At 40.8% G+C, this 18,325-nt stretch overlaps 2 protein-coding genes across 7 annotated transcripts in view; one reads left to right on the forward strand and one right to left on the reverse strand.

Annotated features, from left to right (window-relative positions):
- The window catches only part of WNK1 (WNK lysine deficient protein kinase 1), a 167,084-nt gene extending 155,480 nt beyond the window's left edge, over positions 1-11,604 (forward strand). For all 6 annotated transcript variants that reach the window (XM_003796448.3, XM_003796447.3, XM_023517127.1 and 3 more), the window contains 3 exons: positions 745-939; positions 7,942-8,129; positions 8,625-11,604. In XM_003796448.3, the coding sequence (XP_003796496.1) occupies positions 745-939; positions 7,942-8,129; positions 8,625-8,942 (701 nt within the window). In that variant the 3' untranslated portion in view covers positions 8,943-11,604. The remainder of the gene's footprint in view (positions 1-744; positions 940-7,941; positions 8,130-8,624) is intronic.
- Positions 11,605-12,864: 1,260 nt separating this feature from the next.
- RAD52 (RAD52 homolog, DNA repair protein) overlaps positions 12,865-18,325 on the reverse strand; it is a 17,477-nt gene continuing 12,016 nt past the window's right edge. Inside the window, exons 8-12 of the mRNA XM_023517129.1 lie at positions 17,241-17,437; positions 16,918-17,081; positions 14,364-14,447; positions 13,805-14,029; positions 12,865-13,421 (exon numbers count right to left, since the gene is read on the reverse strand). Coding sequence (XP_023372897.1) covers positions 13,363-13,421; positions 13,805-14,029; positions 14,364-14,447; positions 16,918-17,081; positions 17,241-17,437 — 729 coding nt within the window. The 3' untranslated portion in view covers positions 12,865-13,362. The remainder of the gene's footprint in view (positions 13,422-13,804; positions 14,030-14,363; positions 14,448-16,917; positions 17,082-17,240; positions 17,438-18,325) is intronic.

The following is an 18,325-nucleotide window of genomic DNA, read 5'->3' on the forward strand; positions in this document are numbered from 1 at the left end:
CCACCTTAGGTGTACATGGCTGGCGCCTTAGCCGGTTGAGCTATAGGCGCCGAGCCTGAAAAGAAAGTCTTAAGAAGAGACTACTTAAACTACTTGAATTATGATTCAATATCCTTTCCTCATAGGATTAAAAAAGCAATTGTGGAATCGCCAGATGGAATCCTTATATCCACTGCATATCCTAGTTTTCTTACTCTGCTCAGACTTAGAGACTATAGGTTTTCTAAAGCTATAATAAAAAGCTGCTGGGATAATTCATATAGCCCTATTACCTGTTGATTCTCAGTGTCATTCTTCACTTCTTCTGAGCGAGGACTTTGTGCTTTTCATCAGTTTATAGTTTTTGACCCAGTAATTATAGCTTAATTACTCACTGGGACAAACTGAAGGAATAAAAACAATGCCTAGGGCTAGGCACAGTGGCCCATGCCACTTAGCACTCTGGGAGGCCGAGGCAGGTGGATTGCTTGAACTCAGGAGTTCAAGATAGCCTAAGCAAGAGCAACACCCCATCTCTAAAAATACAGGCAGGTGTTGTGGCCAATACCTATAGTCCCAGCAACTTGGGAGGCTGAGGCAAGAGCATCACATGGGCCGAAGAGTTTGAGATTGCTGTGAGCTGTGATGCCACCGCACTGTACTGAGGGCATCAAAGTGAGACTCTTATCTCAATCACACACACTGCCTGTTGAATGAATTGAGAAATGTGGACATTTTTTCTCATGCCACTTTATCTTTTAACAGGTAACCTATCTGGTCAGAGTGCAGCTTCAGTCTTGCACCCTCAGCAGACCCTCCACCCTCCTGGCAACATCCCAGAGTCTGGACAGAATCAGCTGTTACAGCCCCTTAAGCCATCTCCCTCCAGTGACAACCTTTATTCAGCCTTCACCAGTGATGGTGCCATTTCAGTACCTAGCCTTGCTGCTCCAGGTCAAGGTAAGAAATCAACGCAGCCATCATCTTCCAAAAACATTAACATGGAGATAGTGCCATCCTTGGGACAAAAGCCTAATAAGTAACCTATCAACACAACCTTTGTGTTGTATGCTTTAATCTTTGGGCTGAAAAGGGAAGTTTAGTAATGATTAGAGTCAGTGGGCTTAGCTGGACATGATGGCTCAGCCTGTAATCCCAGCACTCTGGGAGGCTGAGGCAGATGAATTACTTAAGCTGAGGAGTTCAAGACCAGCTTGTGCAAGAGCAATAACCCATCTCTACTAAAAATCGAAAAACTAGCCAGACATTATGGCAGGCTCCTGTTGTCCCAGCTACTCAGGAGGCAAGAAGATTGTTCAAGCTCAAGAATTTAAGGTTTCTGTGAGCTATAATGCCCATGGCACTCTACCCCAGGATGACAAAGTAAGGCTCTTGTCTCAAACAGACAAAAAAGAATCGGTGGGCTCATTGCTCCTATCAGGTGAAATAGCTTTTGTCAAGGGATTACAGTGAAAAGTTAACATCTATAGCCCATAGGTATAACTTATTTGGGATTTGGAACTTATGCTTTAACACTGGGCTGAGATTTCCTGGATGAAATTCTAATGAATTTTAGCAGTTTCTGAAAGCTAATGCATTTTCTTAGTGGAGAATTTTGTAACTTCTAGATATGGGAATGGCATACTAAAATGAATAGCCCCACAATTAGCTACTTTCCAAATATAATTTTGTTTATTAATAATTACTGTAAACATTTCTATAGAGGAAAGAACTTTAACATTAGAACAAGCATTGAAAAGATTCATATTATCTGGGTGGAAAAGAATGAAAAAACACAGGTAAGTAGCTTAAGTGCCTATGCCAGTTTCTCAGAAATAAGAGATTATATTGTCTCTTCACAAGATGAATGTACTTGGTTGGTAAGAAGTGCAAACTGGCTCGGCTCCTGTGGCTCAAGCGGCTAAGGCGCCAGCCACATACACCTAAGGTGGCGGGTTCGAATCCCCAGCACAGCCCGCCAAACAACAATGATGGCTGCAACCAAAAAATGGCCGGGCGTTGTGGCGGGCGCCTGTAGTTCCAGCTACTTGGGAGGCTGAGACAGGAGACTCGCTTGAGCCCAGGAATTGGAGGTTGCTGTGAGCGTGATGCCATGGCACTCTACCCAGGGGGATAGCTTGAGGCTCCGTCTCAAAAAAAAAAAAGAAGTGCAAACTGGCTAGCATTATTTCTACTGAGAAAAGCATCAGCTTTTTGCAGATGAAAAAGAATTGAGAACTAGTATTTCTAGTCTTAATGTATCTGACCTTCCCCCAGAGGCTTGTTCTTTTGTGTGCCATCTTAGTACATTTCACCACTCCAGCCTCAAGTTTCTAACATCTTGTAGTTGTGTTCTGTCTCTTCTCCTCTCTCTGTTCTTCCTTGTTTTACCCCTCTCACAGGCTGTGCGAAGTTTAACTGTGCATCTGAACAGGTGACATTCAAACCTGGTGGCAGGAGGACCCGATTTCTGAGTACGCCCTGCTTGGCTCTTTGTGTGTAACACCTTTACTCCTTCCTCGTCCTTGTTTTTCTGCTGCTTGGATCTGATGTTCACACAGTTCATTTTCATTGTCTCTTTTCTGTATATCATCTACTCAGTGGCTTGGCTAAATTACTGTTACCTTCAGAAGTTTGGGTCCCCACATCAATTATGATAAAAAGATGTAGAAATAATAATAGGTTTCTGCATCTGAAAGAATTGCCTCTTCATACAGCTATGACAGAGGATATCAAGGTTGTAGACTGCTGAGTTATTTAGAATAATGAAGACTATACTCCATGGTCATATTCAGTGTTGTCTCACTACCCTAACACTAGAAGTGACAGAAAATATCTTGATCACTCATGTGCTTATTAGATCTTAGGTAAAAGTTATACCCTATTTCTTTTTCAGAGTAGGTTGAAATCTTTTTTTTTCTCAGTTAAACTTAATCTACCAGTTAAAAAGATGCTAGAGTCTCTATTAGATCATTCCTCCTCCACTGCCTTTGAATCCCATATAACCAATAGTACGAAAAATAGTTATTCTGATAAAATATTCATTCTATTAAAGACCAGAGCCTAGCACCTGGAAGCAAAAATTATCTTTTTAACATAATTGCTGAGATTTCCAAGCTTTCTGTTTAAAAAGAAGGGACAATAGCAAGTCACCCTTTCTTCCCCATGTGTGAAATGAAGGTGTGCCATATATCCTGGGACTGTCGTACAAGTCGAGTGAGACAAGTTACACAGAGAAAGCAGCATTTGGGAAGTACACATGGTTTCCCTCACATCAGCCAGCGCCTCCCTGGCACATAGTAGGTAGCCAATAAATGTTTATTGAAATCATAGTTTAAAGATCAAAGAAATAAAAACTTAGTTCAACCAGAAAAACCTTCCTAGAATTTGATGAAAAATCTTCTCTATTAAGGCCTCAAACTTCTGATGTGGTTATTGAAGTGCTCTTTAAAATGCATGTGCTAAGGCCATCACTGTTTCTGAGTATGGTCCAGAGATTTTCAGGCCTCTTCATGGTGAAAAGAATTTATACTTCCCTTAGTTCTTTGTAGTGACCATATTTAAAGGGAAGTGCAACACATTAACTTCCATTTCTCTCACTCACACATTTTAACCCTTCTAGCACCCCTATTTTCTTTACCCAAATTATTAATGGATTGATTGTACTTAAGGCAGTCTCTTACTGTCTTTCCCCACAATCACCAGTCCAGGGCTATTTAACAAGGAAGGTGGGGAAAAGCATTACCCAATTTCATAGTTTTCTAAGCATGTGTGATATTTAAGCATCGAGATCAATACTTTTTCAGGTTAGTCTAACTTGGACTGTGCATAGCAACTTGACACTTGAATAAGCATTTAATTTGCATGCCCAGCTAGAAAAATGAAAGTACATTAATAGACTGGGCACAGTGGATCACGCCTGTAATCCCAGCACACTTGGGAGGTTGAGGCAGGTGGATTGCTTGAGGTCATGAGTTCAAGACCAGCCTGAGCAAAAACAAGACCCCATCACTATTAAAAGCAGAAAAAAACTGAGGCAAGAGGATCGCTTGAGCCCAAGTTGTAAAGTAGAATGTGAGATATCAGGCCTATGATATAAATATCTGTGAGGGAAGAGAGTCTTTATTATACTTCATTGTGAAGCTTAATGTGACAAATACTACACTAATTCCATAAATTCTTATCACACACTTGAAGGTAGGTGATATTTCCCCCTTTGTTCAAATGAAAGTCATTAGAAATCTGTCGAAGGCACATCAGGATGTATCATGTCAGCCTGCTGAACAAATCCCAAGAGCAGACTCAAAGAAATAGGGAGAAAAGACACATTGGCTCATACCTATATCCCAGCAGTTTGGGAGGATAAGGCAGGAAGATTGCTTGAGGCCAGGAGTTTGAGACCAGCCTGGGCAACATAACAAGACTCCAATCTAAAAATTAATTTTTTCTTTAAAGATATGAAGATATATGCAAAGAAACAGGTACTAAAAGTCTGGGGCCCTTACTAGTTGGGGATGTATTCTATGCTCTCAAAACAGGTAATGATTTGGAAGCACGGCTTGGCTTACTGCTATATTTATGTTCAGGGGTTGCTTGTTTTCAATATACTCGTAAAGATTCTTCTGGAAGGGAAGGGGTTGGTATATGTATCTAGGATGTGGAAATATAATAACCAGTTTAAAACTGTAACAATGGTAATGTCCATCTATCAGCCTACTGTGGTAGGATTTGCTAATGCGTTTAATTAAGTGCTTTTTAACAACCCAGCTGGAGAAACAGGAAGTGGGACTGGGTCCGTGAAAACACTGCTTGGGTATTTTAAATTCAAGCAGTGAGATGTAAGAGACCATAGTTCCTTTCCCATTCCAGAGTCTTAATGCAAGCCATTATTCTTTTACATACAAAGATTCGATTTGGAAATTTAACATCTGTTTGCCAGGTTATACAGCCTATCCGATTATCATGTCAGACTAAGGCCAGATAGATAGATACATCCAATAGAACAGTATCTTTGACAGGGACTACCCATTTGTCTCCCCTCCTGCTTTCTCTTGCTGGGCCTTTGTGTGCTATTTAGAGATTCTAAATATTTTACACTGATGTTTCCTTATCTTTATCTTTAACACATTGCTTCTTTCTTTGTGCTTCAGGGAAGATGGTGAAAAAAGTCTGTCCTTGCAACCAGCTCTGTAGTAATTATCTTTTCTTTCTGTTATTTTTGATCTTTGATTGCAAAGCTCGTTACCTATAAGTTCTTTGAACTCTGAAGCCTCACAGCTCTCTGATTCCTAACTTCCATCTGTATCTCTGCACCCTTTTCTAATACATCTTTTAATATGTTTAATTGCTAACTAGTAGTTATTCTTCCAGATTAAGAAAGCACCTCCTAGTCAGTGCTCTTAGTGATGCCCCTACATGAGCCTAGCTCTGTAACAGTCATGGATTTTTAATGCCCATGGATGTGTATAGGGAGGTTAGAGGTGCTAGTTCTTGTGGGAAAGAGACCCCTTTAGCCAGTAGATAATGTGTCAGGTACCTTAAACCCACTGGAAACTCAGCAGAGATAAAAACATATGAAAGTCCACATAGTGAGAGGTGTCTGCTAGATTGGTGAGGAAAGAAATACTATTTTGTAGAATTTGGCTTCTTAGACTGGTGGTTTCTTATTAAAGTACAGATGACTCAGCAGACTCCCTGCAGGATTATAGATAGGGTCAACATGAAAACTCCATACTTAGGACACTGGCAGTATGTTGTGCTTCATAATAGATTGTTGTTACTAGGACCTGACAGCATGGGGGGAGGGGAAATGTATTATTGTGGTAGAAGAAAATAAAAATAGGAGTTTTAGAGGATAAGTATAAGAACTGAAAAAAGCTTAGAGGTTAGCACATTTTCTGGAAGTCCTGTCTGCTAGCTTTTAGAGTCAAGTCTGCTTTTTCCCAGGAGTTAATTTCTAGCCAGAAAGGGATGTGTTTGTTTCCTTCTTTAATAGGAAACCTGTTTACAGAATAGGAAATTTTAACTGTATGGTTAACTCTTCCTCATGGGATAAGCCCTACTTTCAGAATCCAGTATTAGGTAATATAGGGTAAAATGAAAAATGAAATTTGGTTCTAAAGGGACCTCACAATATCAAGGGCAACTAACAACAGACTGGACAGGTGTGACTCCCAGCATGAGCTCTTTGTGAACAAGCAGTGCTCACCTCTGCTGAGCTTCTTGTATTTAACTTTTGACAGTCCTGCTCCCCCATAATTATTTCTGGTTTTTGTTTTGATTGACCCTCACATTAAGCTCACCAAGCAGTAATCATTCACACAGGATGACAGTCCTCATGCATGTGATTTGCTTGCTCTCCAGATTTAGTCACGATCATGACTGTCCATCCTCATTGCCTGCGCTTCCCACTTTACCACTCTCTCACATTTGCCATTCACAGAAGGCTGTTTCCTGTGCTTTAATACTTTTCCACTTGGGTTACTGTCAGGGAAGTTACTCTTCCCTTTATACACTGTATGTGCAATACCAATCCCCTTGTGGCTCCAGCGGGCACCAACAAGTGAGCTGACTTTCACACTGCCTTAGTTCCATGTCTTGCCATGTTGGTAAGAAGCATGTGACCTTCCACACTCTGCACTTCACCTCAGAATTAGCTGTTAGTCCAGCACAGACAAGCTTGTGTGTGCCATTCCTTGGGTGGTAGGATGTGATTTGGACTTGAGACCAGCAGTGGTTGATAATGGGCTTTTAAGTGGCAGGGTTGCATTAGGCATGCTGCTGTGCTCTAGCGCTGCTTTAACCTTGAAAGCAGAAAAACGCATGCACTTGTTTAGCCCCCAGCATTATTTGGGTATCTTAAGGCCTAGTGGCTCACAACTTTAGTAGCTTTTATTTATTCTGTAGCAAATGTGGGATCTGATAGGGGAGGGGGTGAGAAAAAAACAAGACCATGACTCTTCTTTCCCTCTTCCCTAAAACGTGCCTCTTCGAATAATCTTCAGTGTGCCCTCCACCAGAACCGAAATCAGGCAGGACACAGACTCCTTCTTCCTTTCTCATCAAACCATAGAAATAGAATTCCTCATCACAGCCTCAAAGCCTCCTCCTTCCCTTTGCAACCTGCCTCAGCTGCATTTTCCTATTGCTTCTCTCATGGTGTTCTGAGAAGAATGGGGAGAAGGGGTGAAAATCCTTGAACCATTTGAAACTGACATCATCTTCAGGAAAACCATGTCTTCCTGGAGTTGAAAGATTCAGGCAGACTGTGCAGTCCCTTCCTCATGAGTAATCTTGGTTCTTTATTCATGGGAAATTGGGAGAAATTGAAACTCTTCCCAGGTTTATGTTTGCAAATTCATGTTTATGGGTCCAGGTGAAAAGTTTTTTGAACAGAGCACAGTTCTTCTCTTATTACCTCTTTCTAGTTTAATGAATGGGTAAAGAATGTGGCAGTGTCCACATGGATTGGGAACCCCATCTTCTCCTTGGCCAAGCACCTATCTTTGCATTCTTATTCCTGCTTTAATCCAGCCTAGTGCATAAGAAACCCTCTTCTTTTGCCCTGCATTCTGCCAAATTCCAGATCAATCAGCCTTGTTAACCATGTCACATCTCCCTCATCAATATGATGCTGGGAATAGAGTACTGGAAGGCAGTGCCAGCACTCTAAGATGCTTTGTGAATGGGCTGAAAGAGGTCCCTGCCCTTTGCACCTACGATCATCCTGAGTTGTTCAGCCTTATCTGCAGCTACTGAAGAGAAACTACTTTTATTATTGTGTTATACCAAAATAAATGGCTAAGTTAAACCTTGGTATCTTCCTTTCTTGCATGGCTTCCCAGTTCATCCTCTCCCCATTCTGTGGTTTGTCATTCATCATCCTGTGAAGTTTTCCCTCTTGCTGAAATTATAATCCAAGCTCTTTTTAATGCTCATATTCTGTTGCTTCTATAACTCAAGGGACCAGCAGCACAAACACCGTTGGGGGTACAGTGAACAGCCAAGCTGCCCAGGCTCAGCCTCCTGCCATGACATCCAGCAGGAAGGGCACATTCACAGATGACCTGCACAAACTGGTAGATAATTGGGCCCGAGATGCCATGAATCTTTCAGGCAGGAGAGGAAGCAAAGGACATATGAATTATGAGGTAAGTCTTCCCTTTTGCCATTAGATCTAATCTGTTAGAGCATTACTTAACACACATCTAAATCCAAGGTGATTAAACTATCTAAGCTACTTAACATTTTATACCACAACCTGCTTCAGTAGCTTATGAATTTTAACACTCTTAGAAAAACAAGGCAAAAATCACCCAAGTACCCTTTTTATTTTTCCTTCCATATTCTTCTTCCCTGAATTGTTAGCCTCTCATGCATCAGCTCAGATTTTTCTTCCATTTTCCTTCAATATCCTGAACTACATGTGTAGACACATGTATGCACATGACACCCCTCCCCTTCTATTCAAAAGAATTATTTTCACTCCTTCTGGGTAAATACAGAGAGCCAATAAATATTATGGAGGGTTTCGTTTTGTTTTGCCATAGCCTATATAAAATAGATGTGTGTTTTAGTGTGGTTCATTTTATACCTGTGGGTGTTAAAACCACCCCAGACTTTACATGTGGTGATTTTGTTTCCAGGGCCCTGGGATGGCAAGGAAGTTCTCTGCACCTGGACAGCTGTGCATTTCCATGACCTCAAACCTGGGTGGCTCCGCCCCCATCTCTGCAGCATCAGCTACCTCTCTAGGTCACTTCACCAAGTCTCTGTGTCCCCCACAGCAGTATGGTTTTCCAGCTGCCCCATTTGGCGCTCAGTGGAGTGGGACGGGTGGCCCAGCACCACAGCCACTGGGCCAGTTTCAACCTGTGGGAACTGCCTCCTTGCAGAATTTCAACATCAGCAATTTGCAGAAATCCATCAGCAACCCCCCAGGTTCCAACCTGCGGACCACTTAGTCAGACCTAGAGACATTACCTGAGTAGATCTGGGGGCAGGAGATGGAATGCTGATGGGGGGAGGGTTGGGGGAAAAGTAGCCTCTTACTAACTTACTAGTGCTGCATTTAACTGGTTATTTCTTGCTGGAAGGGAATGTTTTAATACCACTTTGAGCCCTCAGAATGGAGAGTCTCCCTCCCCTCCATTTACTGGAGTGGGACAAGAAGGAAAGAACAACTTGTTTGTGAAGGGGCAGCTTCAGATCATGCTTTCCTGTCCTTCCATACCCAACAGTGAGGGCTCGAGTGAGGAAAGAGAATACTGTTCATGAAGAAGCTACTAGAGAGCTCAGTCTAAAATGAAGCCCCATCTGTATTCTGTATTTTCAAGTTGGGTGGAGCTCTTAGTTTGGTACACGCCCCAAATATCCCTTACTCCAAACCACAAGACACACACAAAAAAAGCTTTTGGGCTTTGTCCTACCTTGCTCCTGTCCCCACCCCTTTTTTTTCTCTTCCTTTTTTTTTTTTTTTTCTTTCCTTCTTTGCTCTTTAGAACCCAGTGAAAAATACCAGGGGACTGGGGTTGTTACCCTTATGATAGGTCATTAGTGCTTTAAGCAAAAGATATTAGCAGCTTTGACTGCAGCATTAGCAATTAGGAAAGAAAAATTAAGTTCCCTGCGGACATGTAACTTCGCCATCAGTTTTGATGTGGAAACACTGTGATATTATATAAATGTTGTTGGACAACAGTAGTTTTAAGAGTAAAATATGAAACGTTAAAAAGTTCCAAAAAAAAAAAGCTAGCTCTGTCCTTTACTTATTGAGACACTTTAACTTTTTTCCTTTGTATTTCCATTGTATTAGATAAATAAATGTGAATGTAAAATTGTATAAATTACTGTACTTGAATACTTCTGTTCTCCCAGTGTTGCTTGCTGGACATTTTAGTGCCTTGGACTTCTATTGCTTCTGCCATTAGCATCAACTTGATCAGACCCCAGATCAGCAAAGGGCATGTGGAAGGAAATTATAGGTCCATGTGACCCTAACAGTGGATATGCCAAAGGGAAGTTGAAAGAGTATTTTTTTAAGTCATTCAACAATTTTGTCTAGAGCAGGTGTAAGATGAGTCAGGTGAGAAGTTAAGTTGGCATCAGTGGTTGAAAGCAGAGAGTTCTGTTTCAGGAGGAGGGGCGTTATAACTAAATGGGGCAATTTAAAAGATTAAGAGTGGTGTGTGCTCAGTGAAAGGAAAAAGAAAGACTAAAGAATGGGGAACAAACTTGTTTAGAAGATACTTGAACCTAGCCAGTGACTGTCATAAGCTTTACATATTTGAGCTGGGCTTGAACAGATAAGATCTAGAAGAAATTAAAACATAAAGAGAAGGGGTTGGGGGCTAGTTTTTAAGTTGGAAAATACGATAGTTAAAAACCACAGGTGGAGAAGGTTGCTCTAAAACTGGATTGCTTTCCTCTTCTTGCACATGTACCGTGCATTTCTCAGCGTGGGGTACTATATTTTGTGGATAGTGAATCTTTCTATATCTGAATTAATAAGCATTGTCAGAAAGAATGCTTATTCCTACCATTTTCTCTGATGTCCAAATGGTTGCAGGATTATAATCTGTTTTGCCACCTTTATTTCTAAAGTTACAACTAATATTCTCACATTCTCATACAAACGCTTCCCTTAAGTAGTAACTGCAACCAACCAGCATTATTCAGTGCTATGCCTAATTAGTAATGGGCATTTCTATTGTTTTCAGAATTTTCCAGAAATATCCTAATTGGCTATGTATGGGAACTCTATTGTCTCTGAAGGTACAGAAAGAAGCTAGGACTCTTAATTTGGGGGTGCTTCTGCTCTTGACATTTAGTTGGAAAACTGACATATTTTCCAACCTTTCACCCCACACCCCAGTGGCACTTCCCAGGAATCATCACAACCCCTAGGAAGAGCCAGTCCCTTGCTTCCTTGTTTGCTTTGCTGTGTGCCCTGGGCCCCAGAGAGGCAAATGAGAGCTGAGGGTTTTAGGAAGGTAGAAATGAAAAGGCCGGCAGTTTCAAGCTTTGGTTTAAAACTGTTTACTTATTTATTCTCTGCTTGTAATTTTTGGGGAGAGGGTAAGAGTAAGGACAGAACAGAGAGTGCCAAGTAATGAGAAATGGACAACCTAAGATGAATGGAACAAAACTTTATCCAGAGGGACGAGGGGGCCAAATGCAGCACATGATCGTTTTGTTACTTTGGTTTAATAATTTTGAGATCTTTTCACTCATACGCAAAAACTAAGAACTGGTTTTATTTACTGTTGATTCTTTTTTTCCCCGCCTGTGGATGAAATAACTGAAGCCTAGAGGAATGAACTAGTGCTACTGAACTGTTTAAATTATTTTTGTGTTAATAGTACACTTTGAGTCTTTTCCACATTAAAAAAAAATCTTTCTGAATTATAAATGTTTTCTTTACATTATTTAACAATGTACACTGTTTAAAAAAACAAATAAACTGAATTCAAACTTTGGGGGTTTCTCAGCAGCCATTAATTGTACATTTTGCACTAACTCTGGGTATTGCGCTTCTTGTAAGATTGCGCTTTGTGCTTCAGTTTGTTACCTTTGTAGATTTATTTAATGAAACCATTCAAATAAACCAAACTTTGCTTTTGTTGACCTGTGAGGTTTCATTTCCAGCAAATTCTCTTTTCACATCCTCATTGGAGCTATTTTGATTAATACACAATTTAAAACTGGATTCCTAATTGCTGGGAATTTTTTTTTTTTTTTAGCAACAGTTTTGCCATGAACTAAAATTATGGACAGAGAAAAATATTTTTTCCATGGGAAAATGGTAAGGATATCAAAATCAAAAACTGAATATATGACCAAATCCATATAACAACAGGTAAAGTTAAAGTTTTTAGAACATAGGAAAATCAAGATAAGCTGCTGCCTCTGCATCTTTTGAAGGAATACAGATGATCAGCTGTTGGCCAGTACTTTTGACTTCTTTAACCTCAGTCACAGCTTCCTACAAATGGGTCTGTGATCCAAAAAAGTTAATCACTGCTTCCAGATTAGGCACAAGTAAAAAGACTGCAAACTCATTATGGGGGAAAGAATTCTAAAACAGCTAAACACAAAGAAAAATGTTAAGGTGGTTACATCTCACATCTGAAATGAGAACGTAAAAACAGCTATAGGTTGGGAGCGGCACCTCTGGCTCAAAGGAGTAGGGCACTGGCCCCACATACTGGAGGTAGCAGGTTCAAACCCGGCCCCAGCCAAAAAAACAGCTATAGGTTGAGCATCCCTAATGCAAAATCTGAGACCCCAAATGCAAACTTTTTTTTTTTTTAATACATGATGCCACAAGTGGGAAATTCCACACCTGGCCTAATGTCACAGGTGAGTCAAAACAGGTATAAACAGTTTATTCAGTGGTCTTCACCTGCAGTGTATCTTGTACACAAACTTTGTTTTATGTACAAAATTATTTAAAATGCATAAAATTGCCATCAGCCTACCTTTATAAGGTATATATGAAATATAAATGAGTTTCATACTTAGATTCGGCTCCTATCCCCAAGATACCTCATTATATACATACAAATATTCCAAAATCCAAAATACCTCTGGTCTCAAGCATTTCAGATAAGGGATACTCAGCCTGTATATTTTATACTTTTTTTTCTTTTTTTGCAGTTTTGGCTGGGGCTGGGCTCAAACCCACTATTCCTTGAGCCAGAGGCATTGCCCGCAGCCTGTGTATTTTATATTTTGTTAAAATTAAAGGATTTGCTTTCTCAAAATGCCTTTTCCTTGCTCTTAAATCATTTTCTTGCTTAGGAAAAAATACTGCTTTTGAAAGAATGCAGGATTGTAATGTTGTAAACCCATAAATTTAAGAGGTTCTATTAGATGAAGATTGTAGCCTTGTTGGATAACAAGTAGTAAAAGGACTACCTCAACCTTATTCCTTTCATGAAATACAGTACTTATGTGGACACTTTCCTAAAGGAAAAGGAAACAGATTATTTCAAACAATTTAATGTTGGCAGTTGTTAAAGCTAGTGCCTAGTACCAAGTCTGGCCTCTATTGCTTGAGGACAGGCAGCCAGCTGTGATTCCCAAAATGTCTATCTTTATTAACATAATAGCCTAGGAATAAATAGTGAAAGCCACAAGAGCCAAAGAAGAGGTATTTCATCTGTCCAGCACCTTCCCACTACAGCGTGCAACAAGCTTTTTAATGGCACTCAGCTTTATTAACTACAATAGACTCATAATCCTCAGATAAGGTGCAGAATGAGGCAAGGTAAACTCTTGAAATGAAGTTCACTCTCCAGGAACGATGACCAATGTGACCAAAAAGTAGTTTTCCAAAATCCCTTTGTGATAAGAGTCCCAATGATGTAGGCTGAGCCTCAGTTAAGATGGATCCAATTTCCTTTTCTTCATGTCCTGGCTCTTAAGAGATTCCCAGTTACCTGTGGAAGATAAAACGGCTTAAATGTAATTGCCATGATTTTAAAATAAGGAATAAACTGACAGCTAATAATTTCTGGATTGTATTAATGATCCTAATTTGAACTAAGAACCCATGAATGAAAATTATTGTTAGAACAGATTCTCTGCTAACTTCACACCAAATAGCATCATACTCTTGAAAGCCATTTAATAGGAAAAGTTTTTCATGTAGTCATGCTTAAGCTTCATGCTACTATCAAAGGATGCATCTGAAATCAGAAACCCAAAGGAAAAGTTCTGGCACTTAAACCAGTTACCTTCTATTGGAAGGATTCTATCCAACTTAAATATTGTTTCCTTAAAATTCACAGAATTTTTGTTCCTAAACACTTCTCTCTCCTACCTGTTACATGCTGGTTAGTGCTGCAAGTTTGAGGTTGCCAGGGTCCTGATTTTGCTTGTGGCTTCTGGTTGCAAAGGCTATGTGGGGTCCTGTTTGAGGTCATCATCTGGTTGTTCGATGCTAGTATGTCTGACGTCGGAGGTGGTTCTGGTCCAAACAAGGGTTTGACGACACTGTCCAGTACATCGGGAGTCAGATCCCACATTTCAAGACTGTCAAGATTCTCTACAGAGATCACAGAAAAGTGTAGCATCAGCAAAGAATGAAGTATTCTCACAGAAGGCAGTGGAAACACTGGTCCTAAGAAATTCCAGGTCTTGAGTACCCTATCATAGTTTTTGGACTCTCTTTCTGCCCTTGAAAGTACACTGAAGCCTGTTTGGTTAGTACAAAAGCAGAGCTGGATTACCTGCTATCCGTCAGAACCCCTGTTAATAAAAATGAAGAGCCTCATGCCACATGAGAATACATCACAGTATATTCTGTGATGCCAAAAGCAGATAGCACCGTTGCGTATAAGCATTTCATAGGTATTTATTGATTAATTACTGAATCACACCTGATGTGCAGTCTTTCTCAGTGACTGGTTCTGAGATAGCAGTTACAGGAGTGCTGTGCGTCAGAGGAGGGGCCACAAGCGCTGCTATGGTTTACACAGGAGAAAAAGGACAAGTCATAAATCACGTAAGTAAATGGAATTTAAGAGATTAAATCTATTTCCCTCCTGTTAAAGGGAGCAGTCTCCGAAGTACAAAGCTGCCAGGGGCTATCCTGGTCCAACCAATAAAAAAAAACTCAAGACTCCTGAGTTCCAGTCCTACCTACAGATTTAGATGTAGTTTTTGTTTTTTTTTTTGGACACAGAGGCTCAGGCTATTGCCCACGGGTGAGTGTCATGCCATTAGCCTAGCTGACAGTAACCTCAAATTCCTGGGCTTAAGCAATCCTTCTGCCTCAGCCTCCCAAGTAGCTGTGACTACAGGTACCTGCTAGAACACCTGGCGGATTTTTCTATTATTTAGCAGAGATGGGGGTCTCACTCTTGCTCAGGCTGGTCTTGAACTCTTCAGCTCAAGGGATCCTTCCACCTTGTTCTCCAAGAGTGTTAAGATTACAGGTGTGAGCCATATATCACCTGACAGAGTGGATTTTTTGTTAATTTAACAGAGTATAATTGGGTAAAGAATGATCAGGCAGCCCCACAAACCAAAGTAGGTTCAGAGAGACTTCCTGTTTGTGGTTTAAAATAACTTCCAGCTCGGCGCCTGTGGCTCAAATGGCTAAGGCGCCAGCCACATATACATGAGCTGGCAGGTTCAAATCCAGCCCAGGCCTGCCAAACAACAATGACGGCTGCAACCAAAAAATAGCCAGGCGCTATGGCGGGCGCCTGTAATCCCAGCTACTTGGGAGGTGGAGGCAGGAGACTCGCTTGAGCCCAGGAGTTGGAGGTTGCTGTGAGCTGTGTTGCCACAGCGACAGCTTGAGGCTCTGTCTCAAAAAAAAAATAACTATTCCTTCTCACTAAAGTGAGAAAAACAAAAGTTTATTTCTCTTTTAACAGCAAAAACAGAGGGGTTATTGGGAGCCATCTAGTCAAGTGGCTGATTGGCTTTTTAAAGCCATAACCCTTGTTCAAAATCTTAAGCACAAATCCAATATGTAAAATAGATTCAAAGAACAATAGCTCTGGTTGTCTGACAAGGGGCAGAAAAAAGTCCTGGAGAACAACCTCCTCCACACTGCATGCCAGGAGTTTCTGCAATGGGTTTAGACCAGTGATTCTCAACCTGTGGGTCGTGATCCCTTTGGGGGTTGACTGACCCTTTCACAGGGGTCGCCTAAATACATCCTGCATATCAGATATTTACATTATGATTCATAGCAGTACCACAATTACAGTTATGAAGTAGCAACGAAAATAATTTTATGGTTGGAGGTCACCACAACAGGAGGAACTGTATTAAAGGGTCATGGCATTAGGAAGGTTGAGAACCTCTGGTTTAGACCCTAAACATCTAGAGTAGCTCATTAGGGATCCAGGACAGTAGGTGGTTTGGTTTTGTTAACATTAACTTCAGCCTGTCAGTGCTGAGGGGGATATTAATGAACCAAACTCAAAGCAAGTCCTCTGTGAATCTTCATAATTTGTAGAGAAAAACCAGGCAAAAGTTCAATCAGTTTAGGACAAACCCTTTTCTTATTTCTACTCTTTGGGCAAGGACTACTATCCTGCAAAAAAACCTATTACTCTCACTGAATCTGGACCCTGAAATAAAGTTACTAGATAATCTACTAATGTTCCCACTATCTTCAAACCCAATTTTGCCTTGTATTCAAAGATATCTCAGAAACAAAAGGCTTTCTAATGCAAAGATGGATAAAGTATCTGGAATAAAACAATTCTATCCTGAAATTTCTAATTCCAGAAGATTAAGTCAAGGCCCATTTACTTCCCTAAAAAAGAAAACAACGAGCAGTGCCTATGGCTCAAGGAGTAGGGCACCAGTCCCATATACCAGAGATGGCGGGTTCAACCCCAGCCCTGGCCAAAAACTGCAAATAAAAACAAAAAACAAAAAACATTGTCTTCATGGCAATATCACTTTTTCTTTTCTTTCTTTCTTTCTTTCTTTTTTTTTTTTTTTTAAGATTTTTAGAGATGAAGTTGCTTAGGCTGGAGTAATCATAGCTCACTGTGGCCTTGAACTCCTGTGCTCAAACAATCCTTCCACCTCAGCCTCCTGAGTAGCTGGGACTACAGGTGCTCTCCACCAAACCTGGCTAATAATTACTATTTTTTTTTTTTCTTGGTAAAGACAGGGGTCTTGTTGTATTGCCCAGGCTGGTCTCAAACTACTGGCTTCAAGTGATCCTTCTGCCAGAGCCTGCCAAAGTGCTGGGATTCTATGTGTGAGCCACCACACCCAGCCCAGATTTCACTATCTTAATTTCCTGGACTCATTTCTCCTGTATGTAGCTTGAGAGAAATCCTGGTGAAGTCTGATTTGGAGCTGGCCACAGGGTTACTGACAGAAAACCGGTCTCCTGTCCATTTGACTTCCTCTTTCAGATGTACTTCCTAGGGCCTCTGCTCCCATCCTCCCACACACCCTCACTCTTCTTTTCAGCTGATGGGGCAGATGTTTGAACTTGCTGCTGTTTCTCCATTTGCTCCTGTTTCTCCATTTGCTCCCGGAACTGCTGCTGCAGCTGCTTTTGCCGGAGCTTCCGCTGGTATGTGGCATCACTATCCACAGTGGATGAGGTCAGGTGTCTGCATCAGAACAGCAACAAGGTGGAAGAGAGTTCCTAAGTAATAGCTATGGTTCCTGAGGAGCACACAACCAACTTGCTGGCTCTGAAGTTAGAAATGAAGGCAAATTAAACTGCATGAGAAGCAGCAGAGGAAAGGTAAAGAACTTAGAACTTATACCGGGAGCTGCTGTCCTTTTCCCCCTGTATCACAATGTGGGCGTCATCTGGGTGGCATGGTCTGCAAGGGGAGGTCACTTTCTGTGGTTTTGGGTGTCCCAGCACCATGTTTGGTTGACAGCTATTATATCTTGCCTGTTCCACAGATGGTTCAAAATCTTGCCTCTTCGCTTTAGTTAAATCCACTTCCAGAGGCAACTAATAAAAAAGAGGATATAATACTTTGAGACAAATGAAAACTAAAATTCAAGGTACCCAAATTTCTAGGATACAGTAAAAGCAATCCTAAGAGGGAAGTTAAACACATAAATTAAAAATCAAGGTATAAAAAGGAAGATCTCAAATAAGTAACCTCTGACTTCGTACCTTCCTTAACTAGAAAACGAATAAACTAAAACCAAAGCTAGCAGAAAGAAGTAAATAAAAAAAGATTAGAACAGAGATAAATGAAATAGAAAATCCAAAAACAATAGAAAAAAGAATCAACAAAAATAGGAGTTGTTTTTTAAAAAAAAACAAAATTGACAAACCCTTAACTATTAAGAAAAAAAGAGGGTGGGTGCAGGGGCTCATGCCTGTAATCGTAGCACTCTGGGAGGCTAAGGCAGGTGGATTGCCTGAGCTTACAAGTTCAAGACCAGTCTGAGCCAGAGCAAGACCCTGTCCCTAAAAATAGCTGCACATTGTGGCAAGCACCTATAGTCCCAGCTACTTGGGAGGTTGAGGCAAGAGAATCTTTTGAGCCCAAGAGTTTGAAGTTGCTATGAGCTGTGATGCCACATCACTCTACCGAGGGTGACAAACTGAGACTCTGTCTCAGGAAAAAAAAAACACTCTTTCATGATAAAAGCACTCAACAAACTAGGAATAGAAGGAAACCACCTCAACACACAATAAGGCCATATATGAAAAGGCTTCAGCTAACATCACAGTCAAAGGTAAAAGACTGAAAGCTTTTCAACTTTCAGGGGCAACCTATGGAATGGTAGAAAATATTCGTAAATCATACATCTGAGAAGGAGTTAATATCCAGAATATTTAAAGAATCACCATGACCGGGTGGCACCTGTGGCTCAGTGAGTAGGG

This window comes from Otolemur garnettii, unplaced genomic scaffold (genome assembly GCF_000181295.1).
Source record: "Otolemur garnettii isolate 467f Iridium unplaced genomic scaffold, OtoGar3 scaffold00104, whole genome shotgun sequence".
Lineage (NCBI taxonomy): Eukaryota > Metazoa > Chordata > Mammalia > Primates > Galagidae > Otolemur > Otolemur garnettii.